Here is a 20,410-nt window from a genome sequence, read left to right as displayed (position 1 = left end):
TGGTGGTGTTTCCTACAGATGGATTTCTTCAGCTCAGCTGGCGGGTGAGGCTAGTAGGGCCTCCGGACGTGCAGAGCAGAGCAGGGCCCAGGCTTCAGCCGCAGTTTCCACTTGGCTACTTCGCTGCCAGGGTCTGTATACAGGAGTTGGATGCCTCCGAGAAGCTCTTGCGGGGCCCCTGGGGCTGAGTCTCTGCCCCCCACCCACCCCGTGGACGTGCTCCTCTCTGGAAAGTCTGGGATCACTGTGTGCTGCGTCACTGTCCCGTGAATCGCCCCATGCAGCCCTGGGTGTGAATGGCCTCCACCCCAGGATGAAGTCCTTGTGGCTTTCAGACAACTTGGCACCCAGAGTCCCCAGCCTTCACCCACCACCCCCACCCCGCCCTGCTTCAGTTACACACCGTGCACGCTCAGGAGACAAGCACCTGGCTGTCTTTGGGGTGACCCCAGTCTGGGCACCATCTCTCAGGGGTGGCCCCCTGGCACAGGCTCCACCTCAAACTTTACATCTGGTGACATCTCATGATAAAGCCACCCCGGGCCAAGTTGTTGAGTTTTGGGGACACTCTGACAGGCCTGAGAGGATTCCATATGCCATGTGACTGGTGAACCTGGTTGTGAAAGGCAGACCTCCTCCAGCCACAACCTGTTTCCATCTTCCTGCTTTAGTGCCACGCTTGGCAACACGTCCAGGAGCATGGGCATTTCTCAGGGACTCGTTCAGTCCTGGTCTTGCCACTGTGCCACGTCCTGGAATCTTACCGCAGAAAGGGTGCCAGCCACTGAAGGAGCAGGCGTGCTGCCCACCCCACTGCCACTGGAGACCTGGCTTGAGTCCTGGCTGCTGCAGGGCGCCTAGCACTCCTGGTCACCCAATGTAGGACAGGGCCCCCACCACACAGAAAGACACCCTCGAGCACAAATACAACTTCAACTTAAGTTTGTTTAACTCAAGTTTAAAAAAAAAATAAAGGATGCAAACAAGGGCAAAAGAAGGATCCCACAGAGCACACTGCCTGTGTAGGGCCATACTGCAGGGCCACCTGGCCAAGGCTGAGATAGAGCATTTCCTGGACTGTCCAGGCCCACGTCTGCCAGCTACAGAGCCAGAACTGGTGAGCCCAAGCAGAGCCAGGTGCTGTCCTCACCAGGGTAGGAGCAGCAGGACTCTCCCCTTAAGGTCTTAAGCACATTGCTGTCTGGACATGCACGCCCGCCCGCCCGCCCTCCCTTCTTCCCTCCCTCGGCTCTCGTGGAAGGGTCAAACCTCACCAGGCCCTGTGGTTGGCAGGAATTCCCACATCGCCTTTTTCTAACCACAGGCAGGACCTGGGCCAGGGTCCTGTCCTTGCCATCACACGGTTTCATACCTCTTTTTTCCCCAACCAACCTCCTCTCAAACCCACTAGGTGTGGGTGGTGCCATCAGTCTCTGTACCCCAGTGAGAGCCTGGGTGGGCTCCACCTGCCTCTGTAGGGATGTGGACCCCGACCTGCTGCCTGGCCTGTGCTTTCAGCCATGCTGTGCTGTTCAGCCCCACAGAGCTTCAGTTAGATTCGGCCGAGCGAGCACGGTCTCTCCAGTGGACTGGCATTTAGTCTCTCCAGTGGACTGGCGTTTAAGGACTGTCCTCCCTAAAGTGGCCCTGAGTTATCTCAGCCTGGACCTGAGTATTCAGAACAAAGCTGTGAGTGATGCCAGCTTCAGGGGAATGAGGCTAGGTGTGCCCGACTGTGTCCCAAACAGCTGTTGGCCACTCTATGGGGACTTCAGACACACAAGCAGACGGTCACTCACAGGAGAGCCATCCTAAGGAGAAAAAATGAGAGCAAAGGCCTGGAGCCTTCTGCACCAGAGAGCGAGTCCATGGGGGCCCCTGAGAGTCCCAGTGTGTGTTCCAGGCCGTGTACTCGTCCTCCCCCCACACAGGCGTGGATGCCCTGGTCCTGCCGTCACAGACACGTCTCTGCCTTCTTCCTGGAAGCGAGGTGGGGTGGCTGTGGTGACTGAGTCCCCTGCTGCTGCCGCTTCTTCAGTGCCCTATAGGCCTGCACGGCCCGCTCTCTCTCCTCCCCAATAATCCGCTGTCGGGCCAGTGACGTGGTCAGAGACTGGGACATGCCACCAGAGCTCAAAAGCTTCCTCAGCATCAGCGATTTCTTCCCAGGCTAAAGAACAGAGATGGAAGACTGATGCCAGGTTCAGGAAGGAGGGGAGATGATGAAGAACCCGTGTTGGTCCAACAGCTGTATGCCTGGTGAGAATGTGGCATTCCATGCAGGCTCCCGACCAGGCCTACTTACCTGGCCCCTGCTCGCGCTCGACCTGGGCTGGGCAGTCAGCTCTGGGGGCTGCAGGGCCACCTCGCCAAACTTCACTGGGTCTGGGGGGACAGAGGAGCACACTGATGCCTCTGCCCATGCAACCACCAACCCCGGGCCCCAGGACCCGGCCACCCATCGGCCGCCTGCCACCCCCCAACCCCGCTGACACATAGGTGCCCAGGAAGAGCTACCTCGGAGCAGCTCCTGCTCCAGCCTTTCTGCTGCCTTCTCCTCCCTCCTCTGCCGGATTTTATCCAGTCGCCGTTGCTGGAACCTGAGAAAGAAAGCACAATGCTGCTCAGACTCCTAAAGTCTCACCTCATCGGACTCAAGGCAGAGGTCACCCCTGTCCAGGAGGATGCCCCACAGCAGAGCCCAGCGAGTTGCTGCCAAGTCCCCACTCTGGCAACCACCTACCCCCACAGCCATGCGCCCGAGGGGGCCCTGAACAGCAGGCCCCAGAGTTCCAAGTCCACGTTCTCAGTGGGGGACACTGTGCTCCCTAGGGCACACCTGACCACGCCTGGAGACATTCTGGGTGGTCACAATGGGTGGGGTGCTCCTGGCACCTCAGGGGTAGAGGCCAGGCTGTTGCTGGCCGTGCTGTATACAATGCCCCCCATCCCCACCCCAAGACTCACTGGCCCCAATGTGGATTGTGCTGCTGCACCTAAACGGTCTCATAGAGCAGCACTGTGTTCAGGAGATCGCTGCGGCTCTAGGTGGCACGTGGGACAGTTTTCTGTGACGTACTTTTTGTCACTTGAGCTGACTACCAGTACGGAGAGCGCTCGGGTGCGGGCAGCCCCAGGAGGCTGCAGACCATCTGCAACCCTCACAGCTGTTAAATGAAGCTTGGAGCAGCTCATCTCAAAAACCACAGTTATGGCAGGAACATCTCAAAGAGCTCTTTTTTTATTGAAACAACCTCCCATGGGTGCCTGAGTGGCTCAGTGGTTGAGCATCTGCCTTTGGCCTGGGGCGTGACCCCGGGGTCCTGGGCTTGAGTCCCACATCGAGCTCCCCGCAGGGAGCCTGCTTCTCCCTCTGCCTGTGTCTCAGCCTCTCTCTGTGTCTCTCAGGAATAAGTAAAATCTATAAAAGAAAAAAAAACCACCTCTCAGCCCCTGCCCACAGGCCCAGGGAGGCGGCCCATGGCTTCCTTCCCAGGCTTCTACAAGGCTGGGGGGCAGAGGAGCTACAGCTGGTGGTAGGCTCCCTCTTGGTGCCGGATGCCACCCTCAGGAACCCTGCAAGGATCTCACCCGAGCCCCCGCTGGACATGCCAGTATCCCCGCTTTACAGATGAGGCACTGGAACCGAAAGAGGTCACAGCTGAAGGCCCCCCAACTTCAGGGAAACGACCCCAGATCAGGTTCTCGGAGAAGAGGTGGCATCAGCCAGGCAGAAGCAGGGGAGCCCCAGAGCCGCGTGGGATCCCCCACCTGCAGTACCCATCTCCAGCGGGCAACCATGGTCCCCCAGGAGCCAGCAAGCCTTCCTGAGCGAGCATCAGCCTCATCTCCCCTTCTCCCCCATTACAACTGCCCTCGACCTCATCTGGCTCTTGGCCCCCCTTGATGAGAAAGGCAAAGACAAAGCTAGGCCACGAGTTCTGTGGATTCAGAGGCTCCCTGAACCCCCAGGGTTAAGAAGCTCTGACAGAGAGAAAAACGCTCAGCAACCAACCAGGTTTTCACTTCCTTCTGTGCTCCCCCTGAGTCGTGGGGTGGGGTGCTGGTCCCCCAGCAAGAAAACACTGTCACCGCAGAGAACAGTCACAGGATCCCTACCTCACCCCTACTCACGCTTTCTTCCGCTCCGACTTCTCCTTTTTGGGAGCCACTGGCACCTCAGGCTGCCGGACCACCTGGTTCTTGCTGAGGAAGAGCACGTGCTGGGCCTCCTGCTCCATTCGCTGGACGTAGGCCTTCTCAGACTCCCACTTCCTCTGCTTGAATTTGGGGACCACGATGTCCGGCTCCACTCCCTTGGCTTCCTTCTCCAGTGTCTTTCTGAAGGCCACCTGGGCTGAGGACAAAAGGAGATGTCGGGGGTGTGGTGCTGGGGGGCTCCATGCTCCTGTCCCTGTGCGGAGCCACAGGGAAGACCAGACTCCAGTAAGTGGGGGCAGCCCAACCACGGGAGCTAGAGAGGATTTGCAATGCCCAGCTCAGGCAGCCACGCGGAGGGATCTGCACGCCCACTGCTGGGCATCAAAGACATCCACCACAGCTCTGTTCAAAAGGAAAACAGCCAGATAACCTAAACATTAGTCAACTGGGGACTCGGTGAATCACTACCCCGTTTATGTAATGATTCACCGCACAAACCCAGAACGTTAACCAATGCACAGAAGGAACGTGTAGCTTTTCCATCATGGATACATGAGAACTTGTGTGGTATTTCTCTGCGGCAGGTATATGGGAGGATGAACAGTGCTTTGTTTCAGGTGGAGGAGCAGGATTCAGAGACAGGGAGGGGCGCTATGCCATACCTTATACCTTTCACCACTGTGTGTGACTGTAGGTCTTAAATAACCCAAACTAAGAACCAGTTCAGTAAAGCACAGTTCAAAATGTGCCACCTTCCGCTGGCGCCAGTACACCGACTGTACTTCCCACCTTCCCTGCCTCTGTCACTATCTCTTTATACCCGTATACCTCCCAATGAAAAACCAGAAGGTTACAAAAAAATCGATGTAAAAACTTGAGAAGACAAACGTATATGCGCAAAACACCAACAAGCCAGACTCCATTCTCCGTGTCCTCTCTGGCAGAGGCTGACAGGTACGCACCCAACCCGGCCTTGAGTGAGGGGTTGGAAAGGTAAGCTTTTTGGGGGAGGCAGGGTTTCATCAATTCCCTCCTTCACCTCCGGAAAACAGCCACTTCTCCCCACATCATTTTGCAACAGCTTCACTGGCCTGCCCTGCCCAAGCCCTCAATTGTTTCAGAGATCGTTTCTCAAAGTACATCTGAACCCATCATCCCTTCGGATGGATCTCTGCTAGTTTGGGGGGCGGGAATCAACAATCCTTACAAGAGGGCTCTGTCGAAACCTCATCTGAGGGCAGCCCAGGTGGCTCAGCGGTTTAGCAGCTTCAGCCCAGGGTGTGATCCTGGGGTCCCGGGATCCAGACCCACGTCGGGCTGCCTGCATGGAGCCTGCTTCTCCCTCTGCCTGTGCCTCTGCCTCTCTCTCTCTCATGAATAAATAAGTTAAAATCTTAAAAAAAAAAAAAAGCCTCATCTGAAACCACGCTGCCACCTGCTGCCAGCCACCTCCTTGGCCCTGGGGACACCAGCCTTTGGTCAGAGCCCCACGTGCTCCTGCACCTTCGGACCACCGCGAGCTGGCGGGTTTCTTCTGCTGAAGCCCGGGTGCACATCCAGGCAGCTGGGGACTGGGACACACACAGCTGCATCGCCGCCCAGCCCGGGCCTGCACGTTACCTTCTCTCTTCCTCTTCCTGTTACTGGTGGCATTTTTCATCTCCTGGCGGCTCCTCATAATCTCTCGGAGGCGGAAGGGGATTTCCTGTTCATCCTGGTTCTTGGGCTTGCAATTCACTTTCTTCTTTTCTTTGCTGGAGCGAGAATAGGAGGGTGGGACGCGAGCTAGGTTCGGCATAGGCGGAGTCAGAGGCGCCGAAGCTGGGCTGGCAAGGGCACCGGCAGGCCGCCTGGCTGCTGGGGTGCGGGCCCGGCGAGGGCGCATCCTGCCCGGGGGCCGCCCCTGCGCTGGGTTCTCGCAGGCGCTGGCCCAGGAGGGCGGGAGGGCAGCTGCCTAGTGCCCGGCCGGAGACCCTTGAGCCTCCGCACCACCCCCCCCCAAGCCGATCCTCCGGCGCGCCCGCCCCCCGGGCAGAGCGGGGCGGGCAGGGAGCGCGGGCGCTGAGACCCACCTGCGCGGCCCGGGCCACGGCGCTGAGCGCTGCTTCCCCGGCGGCTGCCGCCCCTGCGGCCGCCCTGGACCCCCCGGGCACACGGGCGCAGCCCCTCCGCGTCGGGCCGCCGCCATCCCCACGCCGGGCGCTCCCGGGCCAAGGCACTTCCGCCCTTCCGCGGGCCCCGCCCCACGCCGCCACTTCCGCTTCCTGCGCTCAGCCCGCCGCCCGTTGGCCAGGGTGGCTGCCCGTCACGCCGCCGGCGGGGCCGACGCGCGTGTGCAGAGGATGCTGCTGCGGAGCCTGGCCGGGGGAGGCCGGTCGGCGGCAGCTGCTGCGCGCGCTGCGGCAAGTACCGGCGGGCGCGTGCGGGAGGCCGGGGACCCGCGCTCCTGCTCCTGCTCCTCGCGCCAGTGAGGCCGAGGCGGCGCGGCAGGGTCGAGGGCCCGGAGACGGCAGAGCAGGGGACAGGACCGTGCGGCCCGGGCCGGAGAAGGCACAGAAGGGCGCAACCGTGCCTCTGGGGGGAGGGGGCTGCCCTCGGGGCCTTGGGCGGTGACCTGGGGGAGGCCAGGGCCGCGGGGGATGGCCCAGCCCGGTAGAGGGAGGGAGGAGCCACTTCCACCCTGCCCCCATTTCTGCCCACGGTGGGGTGCCACCTACCCGCCCCCCGCACCTGCTGGAGTGTGCACGGACTGCCTGTCCCTGACTCAGCATCTGCCTGGCCCTTACATCCACGTCACAGAGGGTAAACCGAGTCTGCAGGCGAAGTAACCTATCTCAGGTCTCCTGGGAGATGAGGAAGCAGAGACGCACCACCTTGAGCCCCCTGCCAGTTCCCCCGGAGCTGGGGGCAGGCAAGGCCTCACGAGCATCTGTCCTCTTAGGGGCCGCGGCCACTCTGCAGCTGGGACCCGCGCCCAAGGCTTCCCGGAGGCAGCAGCATTCTCTACAGGCCTCAGGCCCGGATCCAGGTCCGTGACGGCCACGGAGAGTCTGGAAAGGACCACGCAGAGGTGGGCTGTCCATCAGGTGCAGATGGCACCAGGCAGCCCAAGTCCTCCCTGCCCGGCGGGGGCCCTGCAGAAGCCCCGTATGCCCCGCCCCCTGAGCTCCAGCTCCCCACAAACTGCTGCATGAGTGGCTGCCCCAACTGCGTGTGGGTGGAGTACGCAGATGCGCTGCTGCAGCACTACCAGGATGGTGGGGAGCGCGCCCTGGCTGCCCTGGAGGAACACGTGGCTGACCAGAACCTCAAGGCCTTCCTCAGGTTGGAGATCCAGCTCCGAGTGAGGAGTGGAGGCTGAGCCGACTCACCCGAACAACCACACAGGCTCCAGCCAGACGGCTCCACCACAGGGAGCAACACAGAGCTTTATTCTCGGCCCTTCACGTGGCAGGTGTCAGACGGCAGTAGGAAGCATCATTTACTGACTTTATCTGAGAATAAATAAGTTCTTGTGGTTGGACAGGAGGTTTCTGTGCTGTTCCCTTAGGACTTAAGTTACGTTGTCGAAGAAAGCAGGTTGGGGTTGCCATCCAAGTGTTATCGTCAGCCTATAGCTTTCACCAACCTATACAAGTGAAGTAAGATCCATTGCTTTGAATATCCGCATAATGACAACCCCAGGAGCCCCCTTCCATGCCCCCGCACCCCAGGAGTCCTGCCCCGAGGTCAGCTCTGGTTATTCTCAGTGGCCGAGGGAGGATCACCCAGTCCCATGAAGTTGCCATTGGCAAAGCCCTTGGCAGGCAGGAACCCCGGTCGGCAGCCTGGGAAGGGTCCGTTCTTCCAGCTGCAGGGCTCCTGGGGAGACAACCCATTCAGCAGCCAGGTAGAAAGCCGTGCATCAGCCCGCAGGGGCCTGACCCTCCAGCCCTCCCAACCCACTTAGCCACGACCAATGAGGCAACTGGCCAGGTGTAAGGACCCGGAGGCCTCCGGCATCAGCCCTAGAATCAGCCTCCTGGCACTAGCCTGGTCCTCAGCTGCAGACCTGGCCACAGGACCGTTGAGCCCAGGAAGAACTTTATCTTTGGGCCCCCACTGCCCATCTCCACCTCCTGCTCACCCCCATCATGGAACTAACCCCACTTATCTCCCTCCCCCAGCAAGCCCAGGCGCTCATACCAGCGGCCTAGATGGAGCAGAGGCCAAGGACCTTGTGTGTGTTTTCTCTCATCTAAAGGAAAAGCTAAGGTTGTAGCATAAATCCATGACGGGTTTGAGCTGGTAAACAGGCCTTCCCAGGGAGGAGCTTTAACATAAAGCTAGCGTGTTCCATAGAGATGTGTGGGCGAGAGAATGGAAGCAAAACGCGGTGCCTCGTCAGATGCCTGTAGTTCAGGCTGTCTTTCTGGACAGCTACGTGCCTCCTTTCCGGAGGCTTTGGATGGTTCAGAGAAATCTGGTTTATTTATTTTTAAAAGATTCTATTTTTATCTATTCACGAGAGACAGAGAGGGGCAGAGACACAGGCAGAGGGAGAGGCAGGCTCCCTGCAGGGAACCCGATGTGGGACTCGATCCCAGGTCTCCAGGACCACGCCCTGGGCTGAAGGTGGTGCTAAACCGCTGAGCCACCCGGGCTGCCGGAGAAATCTGGTTTATGGTGACACAGCTCTATTAGGCTGTATCTCAGAGAGCTGCCCGTTTAACCCATTCTCCTACAAGTTCGAAAATGTCCCAGAAAGAGAAAGACTTTCCCCAGAGACAGCAGCACAGCAATGCGTGGTGGGCTCCGAGGCTCCACAAGGCCGTGGCTTACATCCGAGACGCAGAGGTTTTTTTGTACGCACCTGTGCGTGTGTGCAGGTGCACATCTGGAGGATCCCACTAAATTAGCCCCACTGCAGAGAGCAAGCGTCACAGCGGAGTGCTGTGCGGTGTGAGATGTCTCCAGAGGGCAGCCACCTTGTCCTTGCAGCCAGGTGAGCTCGTCCGACACGTAGCACACGGGAGTCGGGGATGCCCGAGGTGCCAGCTCCAGGCTCGCCCAGAATCACCCAGGTGTGGGTCTTGTCTGTTCATTCATTTGTGTCACGGGCCTGGTTGACCACCTGTGTCGTGTCTGGCGCTGGGCTAGAAGCTGGGGTCTACTGGAAACGGCTGCTGCGTGCTGCTCTGACGTGGAAGACAGGTCAACATGAGCGTCATCCAGGTGTACAACTGTAAACGTGAAGGACTTGTAGCCTCCATGAGTCCCTATGAAATAGGCATCCTGGTCTATCCTGAGGGGTTGCCCTGAGGAAGTGACCCCTGGGCAGCGCTCTGAGGCCCCAGGAAGAGGCAATGAGACAGGTACACGGTGCAGCAGATGCAAAGATCCTTTTTTTTTTTTTTTTAATTTTTATTTATTTATGATAGGCACACAGTGAGAGAGAGAGGCAGAGACACAGGCAGAGGGAGAAGCAGGCTCCATGCACCGGGAGCCTGACGTGGGATTCAATCCTGGGTCTCCAGGATCACGCTCTGGGCCAAAGGCAGGCACTAAACCACTGCGCCACCCAGGGATCCCAGATGCAAAGATCCTGCGGTGGAAAAGGGGCTGGGAGCATATAGAGTGAGGTGAGAGAGAGAAGGTGAGCCCAAAAGAGTAGATAGTGGCCTGACTACACAGGACGCTGGGGGCTGTGAAGACAGGTTTTTTGAAGGTCAGAGGACAAAGTGGGGGGGGGGGTCCCAAGACAACAGCCAGCTCAGTTTGTTCTTTGCTTTGAAGACAAGCAGCTTTAGCAGAGTCTTGCCCTTCTCCGGTGGTTGTGATGGCACAGCCCATCCCTGTCCTGACCCCGTCCCACCTCATCGTTCCTTCGAGCCCTTGACTGCACCCGGGCCCCTTCCCTTGTCTCCTAAATCCTCCGTGGTGATGCCCTCACCCTCCTGAGTGGCCCCGGACAATCTCATTAGTATAGGGTCAGGGGACAATCCTAATCAGCTTACCCAGAAGGTGGATAAATGGCCAGCCGGCACCCTGCTGGGGGATACCTGGCCACTCACACCCGTGACCCTGAGACCTGCCCAGGGCTTGGTGAGTAGTGACCTTCCCCAGTGGCCTGTCTTGGCTGCCACTTACCCGAGGCTCAGAGGGCGGGGAGTTGGCGGGCGTTTCGCTGCCACACTGAGGTCTGTCCTATCCAGAGAGGCTCCCAGCCAGTCACCTTCGGCTCCCCTGTATCAGGTGATGGTTGCAGGCAGTCCCCAGGGCCACCCTCTCAGCTAACCCGAGTGGGCATCGGCCGCAGACTGGACTGGGGCTGGGGCAGCTGGGAGAGCTTGGATGGTGGTTTGCACGAGGCCGGCATCTGAGAGTAGCCATCCTGTATGGGTTGGGGTGTGCACACCGGGCCCACGGCCTGGGGCAGGTGGAGGGGTCCGGCTGGGCCTACACCACCTGGGCTGGGGACGTGGGCGTCAGGGGCCAGAGCAGCCGGGACCACCAGGCCTGCTGCTGGCCGCTGTGGACCCCGTGCACCTCCTGGGCTGGTGCAGGTTCTGGCCCAGAGGACACATCCCAGGGAGGAAGGGTCATGTGGGGTGCAGCCTTCCCCTGGTGGGACCACCTGTCCTCGCCCACCCGTTGGTCTCAGCCCTGATGCTGTAGCCAGCAGCTGGTGGTGGCCCGAGGCTGCGCTCAGGCACTGCAGAGGGGGCCCAAGGGGGGTGGTGCCTGGGCATCTGGCGTGAGGGGCTCCTGTCTGTGTCATGAGCTACCCCCGGAACTTTCTAGGCTCACAACGGCCCTGAGAGATTAGAGTCACCCTCTGGTGCTAATAGGCTTAGGGGAAGCCGAGTTGCCCTTGAGCAGGGTCAGTGGGGCTTAGGGTGTCCAGGGAGAGGCAGAGGGGAGGTCACCCTGTGCAGCGGGTTCAGGGACACCCGCAGCTGACACACTGCTGCCCAAGGCAGTGTCTGAGCCAGTGAGTGGCCAGCGGATTTGCCAGGAGAGGGAAGAGACTGCGGGGTGGGGGTGGGGAGACGGTTGCTCAGCTCAGCTCGGGACTGGTTCCCAGACAGGCCCCTCCCTGCCCAGCACCCTGCCCTCCAATTCTCCCTTGACTGTTACTGGCACTGCTTGGTGCCCGGCCACCAGGAATGACACTGGGTGTCCCTGCCCCCAGGGATTGCGGTGGGTGGGAACGCAGAAGGGGAGACTCCCGAGGGGGTGCAGCTGGGGGCCTCATTCCCCCTGCCTGACCCCAGGTGGAGCCCCACGTGGAGTTGGCTGGCTGCTCCTGCTGGGGTCATGCTCAGGGCCCCCTGGGTCTCCTGTTCCAGGACTTCCTCTGTTCAGCTGGTTGAGACCTGCAAGGGGGGCAGCCGCAGGGGGGCTGACTGGTGTGCCCCCAGCCCACAGCGTGAGGGAGTCTAGAAGCCAGACGTCGCCGTGGGTTCTCTGCCAACCTGGCCATGAACCTGGAGCCACCGAAGGCCGAGATCCGGTCGGCCACCAGGGTGATTGGGGGGCCCGTCACTCCCAGAAAAGGGCCCCCCAAATTTAAGCAGCGGCAAACCAGGCAGTTCAAGAGCAAGCCCCCCAAGAAAGGCGTCCAAGGGTAAGCAGAGCTGGCGGAGGGGCCCAGCCGCAGGCTACCCAGGAATTGGGGGGGGCGGCCACCCTTTCCTGGCTGAGGTCGGTCCCACCATCCTACTAGGCTGGGGTGGTGCCCCTCATTCCTCAGCATGGAGGTGGGAGGGCTCGGGGCCCCCTGGCACTGTCCCCCTGAGGACCACACTCACTGCCCCTTAGTGACTGGGCCACAGCCCCCGCACCAGCCTGTGTCCCCGCATGCACCCCCACTCCCCTCCTCCTGGCCACTGGCCCTGACCACTCTGTCCTGCAGGTTTGGGGACGACATCCCTGGAATGGAAGGCCTGGGGACAGGTATGACGGCATCTAGGGTCTTCCCAGATCCCCCAACTCTCCCGCGGGCCGTGGGCCTGGGGCCCTGTGCTCCCTGTGCTGTCTCCAGCCGGAGCTTACCTAGGGCATCGCCCCAAGCCTGTCTGTCCTCTGCCCCAACCCCGAGCTTTAGCCTCACCGAGGGGCTGCTCCTTTCAGTGGGTTCGCCGGGTACTTGGAGGTGCCGGAGAGCACCGAGGGGCCCTCGCTGTCCTCTCACCTCCCTGGCGTGCTGTACCCGTACGCTTCCCTCGACACCCTGGGAAGAGGACCTCTGGGCGTGGACAACAGGGCCACGACCCCCCTGATGCCCTGTCCCTTCTCCTGCAGACATCACGGTCATCTGCCCTTGGGAGGCCTTCAACCACCTGGAGCTGCACGAGCTGGCCCAGTACGGCATCATCTAGCGCCAGAGCCTGACCCAGAGGCTTGGGGCCAGGGTCCCTGCCGCCCACTCCGCTCCCTGCTCCGGGTGCCTGCGAGGAGGCCGGCCCCCCCCCGCGGTGTCCAGATGGCCCAGTGTGTGTCTGGAGACCCTCGCAGGGTGGCAGCCTCAGCCCCCAGACGCCCATTACCAGAAGCCCACCAGCTCCCTGCAGGACCCCTCGGGCCCTGCTTCACTTCCACAAACACCGGCCCACAGACCTTCTCTTAGGGCAGGAAGGCCAGGCAGGTGTCCCAGGAATGTGCATCACACCCCGCTCCCCTCCTTTGGTCTAGTGACGAGGACGAGCCCCCCTCACTAGTCTTCCCAGCTGGCGCCCTTGAGCTGAGTGGGCAAGGGGGGGGGTCCCCGGCGGCCTCAGAGCAGCAGCCCTCTGAAGCCAACACAGCAGCAGGAAGCATCCTGTCCAGCATTGCCCATGCTTGCTGTCCCTGTTTCAGAGTAAAGTTAGTGTGGCCCCCACTCACTTGTCTGGAGTGTGTAGGGGGGCAGGGCTGGAGGGTGCAGGTCTGTATGGATGAAGGTGCTGGGGGCAGCGGGGCCCTGGCCAGGCCATGAAGGAGGGAGACCCATTAGATGCAGAGCCTGGCCGGTGGGGGTCGGGGGGTGGTGGGGGTCAGGGGCCGGGAGTCGGGGGCTGGGCAGCACTGGTGAGGCTGGGAGGAGGAGAGCGCAGCCCTGCCGCCCAGGTGAGGGGACAGGTGCAGGGAGAGTGGGCAGTCAGCCAAGTGGCCCAGCCAGCCCGTCCTTGGATGTCCACTGCGGCTGGACAGGTGCCCACCAGTGACCCCGCAGTCCCCCCCCACCCGGACGCCGCACCCTGGGGAATCGGGCACACCTGCACGCACAGGCCTAGTAAAACTGTCCCCAGCAGCAGTTGCCACCTGGAAGCCACCCAAGTGTGTGTCCACATAGACCAGGGGCATTTGTGGGGTGTCTTCATCCCACAGGGACCAGATGGTGATTCTTGGCAAGGGCTCTCTGTGATCCCATTTATGTGAAAGCCAGAAAAACTCACGGTAACTGAAGGCGCTGAAGGCCAGCTTGGGTGGCCACAGGGAGGAGGGAGAGCAGCCCGCTGCCGTGGGCCCCTGACCCTGCCTCGGGTCCCCGTGTTCACGTCGGGAAGAGTCCCCACGCTGCCCGCTTGAGACTGGTGCCATTTACCGTATGAGCCATGCATCTCACGAAAGTTTATTCCCGCCTGGGTCTTGCTTCCGGCCACCACAGTGGACGGGAAAGGGCCGGCCGGTGGTAGGGGAGTGGGGCCACAGGGCTGGGCCTCAGCGGCAGGCATCTGGGGGGCTTAGAGCCTTGGGCGGGGGTCGGAGGTGACGGTCAGGGCAGAGAGGTGGAGGCCTGATGGAGTTCCATCCAGTCTTGGCAGGCGCGAGCCCTCCCCACTGGCCAGGCCCCTCATCCAAGCAGCCGGGGGGGGGGGGAGGGGCAGACTCTGCTTACACAGGCCTCGGGCGGTGTGGGCGGGGTGGGGTGGGGCGGGGGGCCATGCCTGGCTCAGGGGCTGAGGACAAAAGTCTCCAAAAGAGTGTGACATCAAGTGGTGGCAGGGGGCTCGCCCTAGCAGGGTTGAGGGAACCGGGAAGGAGGTGGACATGGGGCGGGAGGCACAGCAGGTGGAGGAGACCAGGGGTCTGGGCCATGCATGGTGACTCGATGCCTTTCCTGGGTGTCCTGCTGGGCTGTGAGCCCTGGGCCAGCCGGGCCACTTAGGCAGGGGGCCTCTCCCTGGGTGCCCCCGTCCCCGCGGTTCTGGAGCTCTGCAGCAGCCCCTTGCGAACCGCCAGGGCCCTCAGCAGCCCGGCGGCCAACAGGAGCTCGGCCCCCTGGACTGCGACGACTGCGATCGCATAGACGCCAGTGGCCCGGAGGCTCCTGCGGAGCCACCCTCGCAGCAGGGGGCCACAGCCCTGCAGATGCACCACCCTCTGAGCGGCCTCCTCATCCAGGCCCAGAGCTCCGAGGCCACACGGGTCGCTGACGGCCGCCGCATCTTCCCTGGGGCGGATGCAGCAGGAGGCGGGAAGGCTGCAGGCCTGGGCTCCCGGGGAGCTGCAGTTAAAGTGCCTGTGAGGGCACAGGGGCCTCAGACTGCGGGCGGGGCCCACGGTGCGGGGCCCGGTGCCAAGGCGGGTGCCCCTTACCTGCCCTTCAAACCGCCGCGGCCGCACACTCACATGCGCGCACGCGGGCTTGTGCACTCGATGCCCCGCTTCCTACGGTTTGTCCTGCAGGCGGCGGCCTCTGCACACGCAGGCTCGCCCCCGCCCAACCTCACACACAAGCTCTCGTCTCCCGGAAGAGTGGGCCCCGCCAAGCAAGGACCCTTCCTGACACCACGGGGGCTGCCACAGTCCAGTCACACACGGCCCACCAACGAGAAGGCCACGTGGATGCTTCTAGAATGCCTGGCACTTTTTAGTTGGGTACTGGTGGCTGGTTCTCAGGTGTCTATATGACTCCACTACTCATGTCAGTTGTCCTCAAGCAGAATGTAAAAACATACCGTGCCATGTTCCTAAATAGACAATGCTTACAGACACACAGACGGAGACACGACACAGACACATGTACAGACACACACACACACAGACACGTATGCAGACACAGACCTAGACACACACACATGCACACACACAGACACATGCATAGACACACAGACATGTGCACAAGAGACACATGCACACGCAAGATGCACACACATGCACAGATACACGCATGCACACAACAGACACACACCCACATGCACAGACACACGCCGTAGAGGGAGACCTGTGGAGTCCACAGCGATGTCCCCAAGAGCCTAAGTTCACTTGACATTCAGACGTTTTGCATGACGACCTCACTGAAAGCACTCCTCACTTCCTAGTCTGCGGGCTCAGTCTCCCACTAAGATCCCTGTCCACCTGGTCCTGGTGAAAACCCGAGGCGGGGTTTGGCCTGGGCCTGAGTGTGTGTATGTGCGTGTGTGCGCACACTCGTGTGCCAGCGACTGTATCCATGTGGGTGTACGCGGGTGTGGCCTGCTGACCACCAGGGACTGCCCCCTGCACCTGCCGCGCCTGCCCCGTGGCCTCTGGGACTCACAGGTTCCTCGTCCAGTCCTGGTAGGAAGACACCCCACAGCACTGCAGCCCACGCTGCACCTGGTCGATGAGGAAGTGCAGGTCGGGGTCATCCTGATAGTGGGCGACGGCCGCACGCAGGGTGTACTCCAGGCCGTCCTGCAGTGGGCCCCACAGGGCCACCAGCAGGGCACCCAGCACAGCTTCCAGCAGCAGGAAGGCGAGGAGACCCCCAGAGAAGCAGTGCAGCAGGCAGGCGTTCTCACAGAGGGCACCCAGGCAGCCTGCCAGGCTCACTGCGCCGACCGCCAGCCCCCCCAGCGCCAGCCCCAGCATGGGGTCTCTGGGCAGGGCCACCCCACCACTCCCCAGGGGCCCCTTGACTGCCAAGCCCCAGAGCCCGATGGCCAGGGCCAGCAGACCAAGCAGAGAGAAGACAAAGTTGAACAGGAAGGTCAGGTACTTCAGGCAGCTGCTTCCCAAGGGGAGAGGGGAGGCCGGATCGCCCCCAGCCCGCCAGATCTGGTCCTCTCGGGGTGCCGGCCCCGGGTGGTGTGAGGTGAGTGGGCTGCTCCCGGGGAGGGCCCAGCACCCAGCGCCCTGTGGAGGAACGAGGAACAGACAGGGAGACCTCAGGCGCAACATGATACTTGACAGGCAGGTGACCTGCTGGTGGCCAGGTGTCGGGGCCTGGCAACAGGGAAGAGGCTCAGAGGCCCGGGGCGGCTGGGGAGGCTCCAGCGGGCGTGTCCCATGCAGCCAGGCGCCAGAAGGCCCGTTCACGGTGGACGCCAAGCAAGGCGATCCTGGGCAGCAGGTGTCCGCGAGCACACGCCCGTCCCTTCTGCCCTCTGAGCGCGGAGGCCGTGGGCCCCAGGCACGTGGCAGCCAGAGCATCAGTCCAGGGGGGCTTCCCCACCCCGCCAGTCCAGGGGGACTCCCCCACCCCACCACGAAGGGCTGGCCCCGGGGACGGCGCCGTGTACATCCCCCGTCAGGCCAGCCAGCGGCCAGGACCCCTCCGTCGGCGCCACGCTCTGAGCGCCGAGCTGCACGTACGGCTGCACCCGCCGGGCTCGCAGGGCAGCTGGAAGGGGCCCGGGCTGGCCCTGAGCAGGACCCCCGGCCGCGCCCGGCTGCGCTGGTTGTACCAAGTGTGGGGAGTAGAGGAGGGCCGCCTGCGGAGGAGCAGCCCACGGCGGGGGTCTGCGGAAGCCGCGAGAAAGTCTGCCCGCTTGGGCCCTTCATGGTCAATCTCAATTTCAAATCCCCCCCACCCCCTCCCAGCCCTCGGAGACTTCCGTTGTCCCCCTGCAGGGAGGAGAGGCATGGCTGCCCCAGAAATCTGGGAGATCTAGGCTGCTGTGGCCCCACCTCGGGCAGGGCTTCCACGCCAAGCCAGCTGACCAGCAGCGAGCCTCCTGCACCCCCGGCCCCCTCCGCCTGGAATCCTCTTCACTGGGCACCTGGAGCACAGGAGGATTCCCCCCCGCCCAGACCCCAACGGGCAGGAGGAGCACAAGGCCAGGCCGCTGGTGCCAGCCCAGCCTGGGCGGGGGAGGTGGGGAGGGCAGGGGGGCCTTCAGCACCGAGCAGAGCCCTCCAGTCCACAAGCAGCAGCGGGGGCTGGGCAGGACAGGTGGAGGCCCCGAAGGCCCCAAGGGGCACCACCCACTGGCCATGTGCTGCCCTCCGCACGTCTCCCCCCCCCCCCCCCCCCCCGGGAGCCCAGGGGCCAGGGTAGGAAACGGTTCAGAGCTGCAGCAAGGTGCTGGGTGAGGATAAGGCACCTGGCCAGTAAAACCCCCATCCTGATGTCAGCTCCTCTGGGTGTCCACCTACCGGCTAGCCCCAGCCCTCGGCCAGGCTCAGGGTGGGACCCGGGGCCAGGGTCCTCTGAGGCGGAGACATTCCCAATGGGGGGTGGAGGCCCCCAGGGCACTGGCTTACCTGGGACAGCAGGGGGCTCCTTTCCCCGCCCTCCATCCTCCACCAGGACAGGTGTGCTGTCCCCGCCCCTGGTGTCTCCAGCTGCACGTTGCCCGTTCCCCCCGCCGCCCTGTTGAGCTGTGCGTCCCAGGGCCGCCGGGCTATGAGCTGAAGCAGGGCGCCACAGTCACGACCCGATCATGTGAGGCATCACGTTTTAGGGCTTAGGACAGCTTCTGCTTGTTGAGACGCAGCCCATCCTTCTTCTTAAGCGCAGATTGCAGCCTTGCTGTGGATTCCCTGAAGCCCTGTGCAGGCATGACGGGGGTGGGGTCCTCCGTCACCTGGTGGCCGCCACTGCAGGGCCCCAGTGTGGGCCTCAGCCTGGCAGGTCCAGCGTCCGCTCCATCAGCTCACCCCTGAGAGCCAGATCACAGAAATAATCCTGGGAGACCCGCCAACAGTTAAACGCCAGTTACCCCCAGCTTATTCCCTGTAAGAATGAGACAGGGTCCACTGGCCAGATCACATCCTTCCTGGTTTTGAGGTACGCGGGCTCCTCCCTCCTTCCAAGCTTCTCTTCTCAGGGGCAGGACTTGGTCACAACCATCGTCACGTGTCCTAGCGCTTGAAGGCTCCGGGCCACGCAGCTGCCCCGCACACAGGGCTGCTCAAGGCTCTGTGACCCTGTCCTGTCCTCTCTCCTTGGCTTGGACGGCGGTGGGAGGGAAGGTTCCGAGCAGATCCCCACCCACGCCAGGGCTCGAACACAGGGGCACACACCTCTCCATGCCTCCCTCGTTGCTTTGGGAGGTGGGAGGTTGACACGAATGGCAGTCATTGGCTTGCGGGGCTATTTGGAGGTCGCAGAGGGACCCTCCACACGTTTTCATGGCAGGAGAAAGGGGGAACCTCCCGCGTGATGCCACGTGCCCAGTCTGCCTTCGCCATCTTCTCCCCCTGGTGCTTCTTCTGTTTGACATTCGAGCCCCAGGCACTTCCCCACTTGACCCTCCACCTTACAATCCAGCCTCACGGGCTGCTTGCTGGCTCTCACGCCCTCGACCTTGTTCGTCCCCCGAAATCTCCTCCCTGTGTCCAGTTCTAGATCACATCCTGCCCAGCAGGCAGGGGCCTCCCGTCTTCCCCGGGGCTTTTGGGACACGACTTACCATATTTTGTGATGATTTGTGATTTGCGTTCTTGCTTCATGCCCCTGCCCCCTGCCCCAGCTTCCCACGTGACAACGACCCAACGGGGCCCAGCCTCAATTCCTGACCCGCAGGACCGGGGTGGGTGGGTAGTAACTGGTCATTGTGTTAAGTCACTAAGTTTTGGAGGAGCTCACTTCACAGACTTATGGTGACAACGGATTTACAATAGACGTACGATTATACAATAGATGACGGACAGTGGATCACTGATCTATGTCAGGGAGCGTGCTGAGCCACGGCCAAAGACCCTAGTCAGCAGGAGCTTACCTCGGGTGAAGAGGAAGTCATCAAGGGAGCCAACAAAGACGTGAATATATGTGATTTTTTATGGTGGTCAGAGCTGGGAAGCCAGCAAAGGAGGGTGAAGAGTTGGCTGCGCCCCAAAGACATGAAAACGGGGACTCAAGTACATAGATGCACATGTTCACGGCAGCGTTATCCACAATTGCCAAAAGGTGGCAAGCACCTGACGTCAATCCACAAAGGATGGAAAGTCAAAATGTGCTCTATCCACCCAGTGGAATGATTCCAGCCATCGAAAGGCGCTCTGACAGCTGCCACGCCGCCGTGGATGGGAAACCGTCAGGCAGTGAAAGAAGCCAGCCGTCAAGTCCACGTCCCTATCATTCTGCTGACGTGAGATGCTCAGAGTAAGTAAATCTGTAGACGGACGAGGATGGGTGGGTGCCGGGCCCTGGGGGCGGTGCTGAATGGGGGTGGGGTGTCCCTCGGGGGGTGAGGGGAACGAATGTTTGGGAAGTAGATACAGGAGGTGCTTGCACGACACCGACATCGTGACAGCACCAAATGCCACTGAATTGTTCAAAGATGGCTGGCCGCATGCTGCGTGGGGTTGATGTTAATTAAATAAAAGAGGAAAGGGAGAGATGGGAAAGGTTTCTGGCAGCCTCCGCTCGCCTGTCCACGGAAGCGGCCCACCCGGACCCCTGGGTGCCTGCCCCCAGCTCCACCGCCAGGGTCTCGGGTGACGCCAGTCACCTCTCCAGCTCTGCTCGCTCCTGTCCTGACACTGGGCGACACCGAATCAAACTACAGCCCCCACCCCGCCGAGGGGCTGGACTGATTCCCTTGCACCCACATGTTGAGGCCCCAAACCCCAGAACCTCAGAAGGTGACTTGGAGAGCAGCCCTTCAAGAGGTCACCAACTTCAAACGAGGCCAGAGGAAACTGGGCCGCACTGGCAGATGCCAGGGACACTTGAGATGCTCGGGCGCAGCGGCCTGTGGCCCAGGGGAGCGCCCCCTGAGAGTCCCAGCTGCCTGTCACCGTGCTCGCAATTTCCAGTCTCCAGAACCCAGAGAAGAGAAATAAATCTCCACTCTGGAGCCTGTGGGATTGTGCAGTGGCCGTCCTAGCAGCTCGGCCGCTGATGCAACGTCAGCAGAGTCAGCGGCAGAGCCTCCCGGTACCACGAAGGGCTGAAGAGGTGAGCGGGGGACCTGTCACCGCGAAAGCTCACTCCTGGGGGCGCCAGGAGACCTCACGTAGAAGACGGGGTCTTGCCCTCTGTAGGATGGACATGTTTGTTTGTTTGTTTGTTTGTTTTTTAAAGTGTTTTTTTTTTAAATTTTCATTTATTTATGATAGTCACACAGAGAGA

General features: G+C 61.6%; 4 protein-coding genes across 5 annotated transcripts; 2 read left to right on the top strand and 2 right to left on the bottom strand.

Moving 5' to 3' along the window:
• Nucleotides 1–925: 925 nt before the first annotated feature.
• On the bottom strand, nt 926–6,460 carry CCDC137 (coiled-coil domain containing 137). The gene is made up of 6 exons (XM_072781981.1): nt 6,234–6,460; nt 5,782–5,915; nt 4,135–4,357; nt 2,518–2,600; nt 2,306–2,385; nt 926–2,170 (listed from the first exon to the last, which is right to left on the bottom strand). Exons 1-6 carry the CDS (start codon nt 6,347–6,349, stop codon nt 1,955–1,957), a joined length of 852 nt encoding a protein of 283 aa, XP_072638082.1. The 5' UTR covers nt 6,350–6,460; the 3' UTR covers nt 926–1,954.
• OXLD1 (oxidoreductase like domain containing 1) lies at nt 6,451–7,684 on the top strand. Its single transcript, XM_072781980.1, has 2 exons — nt 6,451–6,563; nt 7,103–7,684. Exons 1-2 carry the CDS (start codon nt 6,504–6,506, stop codon nt 7,520–7,522), a joined length of 480 nt encoding a protein of 159 aa, XP_072638081.1. The 5' UTR covers nt 6,451–6,503; the 3' UTR covers nt 7,523–7,684.
• A 2,255-nt stretch (nt 7,685–9,939) lies between these two features.
• PDE6G (phosphodiesterase 6G) lies at nt 9,940–13,024 on the top strand. 2 transcript variants are annotated; one of them, XM_072781983.1, is made up of 4 exons: nt 9,940–10,245; nt 11,493–11,770; nt 12,059–12,099; nt 12,448–13,024. In XM_072781983.1, exons 2-4 carry the CDS (start codon nt 11,625–11,627, stop codon nt 12,522–12,524), a joined length of 264 nt encoding a protein of 87 aa, XP_072638084.1. In that variant the 5' UTR covers nt 9,940–10,245; nt 11,493–11,624; the 3' UTR covers nt 12,525–13,024. The 2 variants fall into 2 exon arrangements, with proteins under 2 accessions (XP_072638084.1, XP_072638083.1); XM_072781982.1 differs by lacking the exon at nt 9,940–10,245 and having other exon boundaries at nt 11,253–11,770.
• Nucleotides 13,025–14,058: 1,034 nt separating this feature from the next.
• On the bottom strand, nt 14,059–16,535 carry TSPAN10 (tetraspanin 10). The gene is made up of 2 exons (XM_072782242.1): nt 15,668–16,535; nt 14,059–14,647 (listed from the first exon to the last, which is right to left on the bottom strand). The coding sequence occupies exons 1-2, from the start codon at nt 16,288–16,290 to the stop codon at nt 14,290–14,292; spliced, it is 981 nt and encodes a 326-aa protein (XP_072638343.1). The 5' UTR covers nt 16,291–16,535; the 3' UTR covers nt 14,059–14,289.
• Between the last annotated feature and the right edge of the window lie 3,875 nt (nt 16,536–20,410).

Source organism: Canis lupus, chromosome 16, assembly GCF_048164855.1.
Source record: "Canis lupus baileyi chromosome 16, mCanLup2.hap1, whole genome shotgun sequence".
NCBI lineage: Eukaryota > Metazoa > Chordata > Mammalia > Carnivora > Canidae > Canis > Canis lupus.
Note: the sequence above shows the minus strand (reverse complement) of the source record. Positions and strands in the feature narration are given on the sequence as shown.